General features: G+C 31.7%; 2 protein-coding genes across 2 annotated transcripts in view; one reads left to right on the top strand and one right to left on the bottom strand.

Moving 5' to 3' along the window:
• On the top strand, nt 1,797–3,996 carry LOC107637369 (F-box protein At5g49610-like). The gene is made up of 2 exons (XM_021122124.1): nt 1,797–2,027; nt 2,790–3,996. Exons 1-2 carry the CDS (start codon nt 1,866–1,868, stop codon nt 3,873–3,875), a joined length of 1,248 nt encoding a protein of 415 aa, XP_020977783.1. The 5' UTR covers nt 1,797–1,865; the 3' UTR covers nt 3,876–3,996.
• Nucleotides 4,450–6,467, bottom strand: part of LOC107635499 (WPP domain-interacting tail-anchored protein 1) — a gene marked incomplete in the record, with an annotated part of 3,932 nt that continues 1,914 nt past the window's right edge. The window contains 3 exon segments of the mRNA XM_016338985.2: nt 4,450–4,814; nt 5,315–5,419; nt 6,059–6,467. Coding sequence (XP_016194471.1) covers nt 4,614–4,814; nt 5,315–5,419; nt 6,059–6,467 — 715 coding nt within the window.

Genomic DNA, 6,467 nt, shown 5'->3' with positions numbered 1-6,467 from the left:
ATATATATTATGTATATAATATTAAAATTTAAATAAATTTTGTTTTGTGTGAAATAAAATTATAATATTAAATATAAACACAATGATAAAAAATTTTGTGTTATATATATATAATTTTATTTTGTGAGAAACAAAATTAAAACATTAAATATAAACAGAATGATAAAAAATTTTGCATTATACTAATTTAATTAAAAAAATATATATACAACGTAAAAAGCAAACAAACATATAATAATTTTATTTTGTGCGAAACAAAAATTCATATAAGTTTTTATTAACAATTTTTTATTGAAATATGTCATTTTACTATATTTATAATATATTATTTGGGATAATTATATTATTTTAGTTAATATATATTATTTAAAAAAATATTTAAAATGTATTATTTTGTATTAAGAATATTATTAAAAATATATTATTAGTTTTTCTTAAAATAATACTTTCTTTTCTTTGGTTCAAATACTATGACAATAAATTTTTTTTTTACGTAACTGCGTCTACTCAATAAATATTATATTTATTTATTTTTATATTGTATGTAAAATAAATAATTAATGTTTAAAAAGTTAATAAAAAAAGTATTATTTTTTTTACCAACTTTTAGGTGAATATAGAGACTATGTCATTTGAGCTATAATTCGTTGGCAAAGAAAGAAATACTCTTAATTATATATTAAATAAAATAATTATTTATTAGACTCATTCTTATACAAATAAAAATTTTTCTTAGTTTTATATATGTAATATTTTATACCAATTAGTTTCAAAATTTAATTATTTTTTGAATAAATTAATAAAAATAATACAAATAATTGTTTAAATATAATTGTATTTTAATTTTTCATTCTATTAGGTACACGTTGAGGATAATTTGAAATAAAAGATAATGGACTTGTTGTAACTGTCATGTATTTTGTGCTTTGATTGCGTTGTCATCTGAGAATCATGGCGCCTTCATGGAGACCGGGTTCTTCTACAGAATCAGTTTTACGTTTGGAGTTTGCCAACCAGCAGTAGCGACAGACAGCGTCTTCCTTTTCTATGGCAGCAATTTTTCGGGCTTTGAAGGTTCATTTATGGTAGATGTGGGATGGGGTGGGTTCAAGAGCGTCAAAATCTGTGGCTAGACAGAACAATAGTAGAAGCACCTGTTAGCAAACAAAACAGTGAAAATGCTTGAAGACATCACATCAACAATAACAGAATAACGGAGGAAGTCGATCAAATTTTTCTGAGTACTTTTCTGGTGTAAAGACAGTCCTGTGTTAAACGAGCAAATTAGTTTTTTTTGTTAGTGCCGGTTTGTTTGTTCAGCACATGACAAAAAAAATAACAATAATAAATAAATTTAATTTACCTAATTACTTTTGATAGCAGGTTAACTTTTAAAGAGTGTTGCACTCCCTACTTTGCCTAGAGTGCACTAACTTTCGCCATTATTTGTACATATTAATTTATATATTTTCAATTAAATAATTATTAATAAAAATAATCAAACATTCTAAAATAAAAATAATTAATGACTAATTTTATTGTCTAAGTAGTATATTTAATAAATATCTCATTTTAATTCTTTTTAGTTTAAATTGATTTTGTTTAAGTTAGATTGGATTTAAATTTTAAATAAGGTAAAGATTAGGGCGTACAGTTATTTTCATGTAGAATTAATAGTTAAGAATTATTAGATGATAATTTAGTCAAATTTATCCAATCATTTATAAAATTTTCTCAAATATTAACTTTACATACCAACAATTTTGTATGCGAGTTTTTACTTTTAAACAATTCTATAAAAACATGAAAATTAAAAATATAATTTGTTAGACTTGGCGCCCAAGAATCAGCCACAAGTGTCGTCCATGGAGCTGTACTCACTTTCAAAGCGCCTCCGCCACTTCACCGCCGCACCTACTCAGCCCATCCGTCTCTCCTCCGACAAGTCATACCTCAACGGTCGCACCGACACCTCGCGGCTCTTGGAATCACATCGCTGCTCCGTCGTCTCCGATCCTCAAGTTCCGGTGAGTTCCTATAGTTCCGCCTTTTACCCCAAACGAACACGCAATTGTTTTCTATTAGGGTTTGTGATCGACACACAATCATAAATTCAGATTGCGTATCAACTAACATACGATGCAAAGAACCCTAGAAATGATCCACATTATTAAGCCAACATTTGCATGTCTGCTTAAAAAAAATAAGTGAAAAATATGATCTTAAAGGTAGACTATATGCTAGCTGAAAAAGTTTGTTGGATATATATCATACGTGTTTGCTTTGGTTACTTAAACTTTCTTTTTTTGTGGTTTGTGTGTATGCAACATATAATTGTTCATCTCTTTTAGCTAAAAATGGTAAATTGACGTATTGAAAATTTAATTATCTTGTATTCATACAACTTTTGATTATTTTACTATAAAAAAGATTGATTCTTTGCTATGGAAATTTTAATCATTTAATGGTTAATTATTTGATTAAATGAAAGAATATGTAACACATGTAGATATACACAAATATATTGGCTGATCTGTGGTGTTAATTATAATATAGTATATGGGAAAGTGATATTGTTATTTTCGAATTTGATATTAGAACACCTCTTTTGTATGTTTATTATTTTATTCCTCAAAGTGATGGAAGAACTGTTTTGTTGTGAGAATAATTTAGAATTAACACATAGTATAAAAATGACATTATCAATTATGGAGCTAAAGTATTCGCTCTCAAAACTATTTCATCTCTCAGTATGTCACAGTTTATGGCTTTATTTTTTTATGTTTTAGAGAAGGGAGTGGGATGCTGACATATTACTCAACATTCTGTTCCGGCTGGATGTGAAGTCATTGACTCGTTTCAAGTGTGTTTGCAAAGATTCGCAACACAACCTTGGGAGCCCTTTATTCCTGAAAAATTATGTGCAAAATAGTGTGCTGAGATTAACCGGTTTCATCGTTCAGCCAGATATGTACCTGATCCAATCTAGCTACATCCGCGTGGAGACAAGTGGAACCAATATGTGGGAGATGTTCCTAGGTGGTCTTCCTGAAGATGTTCATATCTTGGCATCATGCAATGGCTTGCTCTGTTTCTATAGCATTTCACAAGAACCAGCTTTATATATATGCAACCCTGCAAACAAACAATGTCTTAAGTTGCCGCCATCTAGCGGCGAATACATAAGCATTGGAATTGCTTTTGACTATGAAGGAGGATCCATTGACAGTGCCACCAACTCTGCCAAGTTCAAGTTAGTTAAAGTTGTTAATGCTCAACCAATGATTTCTACTGACTTGAGATTTCAAATTTATTCGTCGGAAACAAGATCTTGGAAGATGTCAAATGCAACCTGTGAAGGCGGGATATTGTTGAAGAATAAAGGAATTTACTTAAGAGGTGTCTTATATTGGCTCGGCAAATGCAAAAGAATACTGGTTTTTGATGTTCGGACCGAGTTAGCGTTGTGGATTCTTAGGCCTCGTGCTGCCAAAGATACTTGTTCGTCGTCATCATGCATCGGAGAGTCTAATGGCACACTGCATTATGTCTCACTGACAAAAACATTAGGTCTTCGTGTGTGGAGTCTTCAGCATTATTTTGGAGAATGGACTCTTGAGTACAAGATGTCTTTTGAGGATTTTAAAGAACAATGTGAAAGTACTTTTCCCAATTTTTTAGTTGATAAATCGGCAGTAACTCCTCTAGCCTTCAAAGACTGGGTGTTGCCGCTGCTAATTCGTGGTAAAGATCAAGTAATTGTCTATGATTTTAAGAACGGAAAGATGACTTGGGCGTGCAGCTTGAAACGTTATGACCTAGGTGCAACAGTGTTTTCTCATTCCATGAGCTTGGTTCCATTGAATGATGCATAGCTTGGTTCCATTCTGCGCCCATTTCTTTTGGTTTTGTATTAGCATTTTTTTTTATACATAAAAGAAAGCGGAGATTTCTTTGTACTTATTATGGCTTATTATGATGATATTATTTTCTGCAGTTTGCTGTTGTTATTAATCCTGTGTTAGCTAATGCATATGGACCATCTTTGTTTGCAATGAATGATTTAGATGTGTGGTAGAAAAACTTCATGAGAAAATTTTGAAAGGGGACAAAAATTCAAGAGGAATGGATATTTTTCTTTGGTGTCTAAGAGGAACGGATATGAAATCAAATTCTATGAGATCATTCAAGCTGAGGAATTAACTTCTGCCCCTAACTATTTTTTCAATATATTATTTGGAATGTGATCCGTTTATTTCTTTTTAAATAAGTTTATCTCCTTAATAATAAATATTATAAATTTTCATTTTGGTGCCTAAGTTTTCAAATGTTTGCTTCAATTTTGTTTATTGGCAACATCTAATATGCAAAAGGGTTTTTAGATTGAAAAAGGATATACCTATCATATGGTTTGGGAAAGAAAAATGTGTTGTCAAAAGTCAAAACTAGTTTCAGGAATCAAGAGAAAGGATCCATATACTCTCGGTGGGAGTAAAATTTTGATTCAAGACCAGAAAACAAAATTTGATTACTACATAATGATTTGCATCACAATTTACAATCCCATTACCAATGGCACCTCCCCAATTCCCTTCTGATAAGTGATAACTCAATTATAGACCGAAATCAACATTCACATCCTTGAAAAACTGAAAAGCCACAGCTGAAACCAGTACAACAAGAAACGATTTGAACAAGAACTTAAAACCAAGAACTCCGGCATCTATTCTCCTCACTGACCCGGCATCCGGCAGAGAATCCCCAACCTTGGTTTTATTATCATTCGCAGAAAAATTCATCCAACACCTGTCCGCCTGGGAAATTAAAATAGGAGCGATAATTAGAGTGTAGCTGAATTCAACTTTTTCTAGGTTCTTGAGATTATTGTACTTTGAAAATTTTTAAATTCTTTTAGCTCAAATTCTCAATGCTCACATCTTAAACTGCTATGAACATAAAAAATTGAGTTCACAATAATGATAACAAGATCAATGTTCTTTTTTTATTCGATATATATAGTAACGATATTATATAACAGTAATTGGAAACATTGAAAGGGGACTGAAAAAGTAGACCTAGTAACATTCGGCATCAAATATTCAGGAGTTTTTCTTTCCATTAGAATGATATTTTATGGCAAGTGAAAATGACTTGAGGCAATATCTAGAGGAAACAATTTTCACTTCAAAATATATTGATCAAATTTCACATATAAGATACTTGTAATTATAAAAGGTTATTCAACATATGACATATCCCCCTTAGAGGTAATGAACAAATAAGAAACAAGTTCAAAAAAGTCTGAAGTACTCACCTCATAGTCATTCGCTGACGAAGCATTAGATTCTGGAAAAATACCATTTGCAGCCTGCTTTAGCTTTACCGCCAAAAATTTGTTCTCACTTGCTAAGGAAGAAAGCTGCAGATAAAATGCAAATATTTTCATATTTAAACAAGCAAGGAACTATACCTTAAGAACTTAATATATTTAGTTTGCCTTTAGCTAAGCTTGAATTCTTAATACCAAACTATCTTCTTTGCTGATCCAAAAAAAATTCAAGCAGATTTGGTATAGTCTTTTGCTCTTCTTTTTTACTTCTTCAATTAAACAACTTGAATGTTTTAACAAATAAATATTCTATCAACTCAAACATCCCTTGAGCCAAGTACACTACTACTAAATTTTGTTCCTCTGAATTTTTATTTAACAAAATTTAATGGAACTCCATGGACCAAATAAGTTCTTTTTTGTTTAATTTTTCTTGGGGAAAAAAGGGGGTCAATCTTCAAGACAGTAGAAAATCAGAGAGAGAGGGAAAAGAGTTTCCTCATTCACTTGTTACTCACAAACTGACAACAAACAAAGCATCACAAACTGCAATGTTCACTTATGATGCTACACAGAACAGTCAATACCATTCAAAATCTTACTCGTTTCTGCTGATTGATGCTATGAATAATGAAATTAAATATCACGCAGGCAAGAGACCTAGCAGCGTACGATATGCCCTGCTATGACAGGTCATGATGGTTTTATGAGTTAGTTGCATGGCTTTACCTGCTTATTAAGACGTTCTCTTTCAAGAGCAATCTGTGTTATCAAATTCTGGAAAATCATTGTCCGCTTTCTGATGTCCTTTGCAGTTGCCACTTTGGCTTCCTCCACCAGGTGCAATGATCCCTCCAAGCATTCCAATCTGTTTCGCAAGAAGCTTAGCTCCTCATTCAACTCTGCGTTAGTTTCGGATATTATGATACACTTGTCCTCCGCACTGTCAGCCCGTATCTCAGCTTTAGAAACCTTCAACTTCAGATCCTCTATCACAAGCTCCATATCTTTAATTGTGGAACATAACATACTTTGCTTCTCCTGACTAGCTTCAACAGATGCGACTGCTTGCTGGAGTCGTAAATCATATTCCTTTAATTGCTTCTCAAGTGGTTCTACATTCTCAGATGTGCAACCG

This window comes from Arachis ipaensis, chromosome B04, assembly GCF_000816755.2.
Source record: "Arachis ipaensis cultivar K30076 chromosome B04, Araip1.1, whole genome shotgun sequence".
Taxonomy (NCBI): domain Eukaryota; kingdom Viridiplantae; phylum Streptophyta; class Magnoliopsida; order Fabales; family Fabaceae; genus Arachis; species Arachis ipaensis.
This window is presented reverse-complemented; position numbering and strand designations above follow the sequence as displayed.

What these genes read in the sequence shown, in the direction of transcription:
- LOC107637369 (XM_021122124.1), top strand. Translation starts at nt 1,866, where the DNA reads ATGGAGCTGTACTCACTTTCAAAGCGCCTCCGCCACTTCACCGCCGCA. An exon ending in TCTCCGATCCTCAAGTTCCG is followed by an intron (nt 2,028 to 2,789) that starts GTGAGTTCCTAT and finishes TTTATGTTTTAG; the next exon opens with AGAAGGGAGTGGGATGCTGA.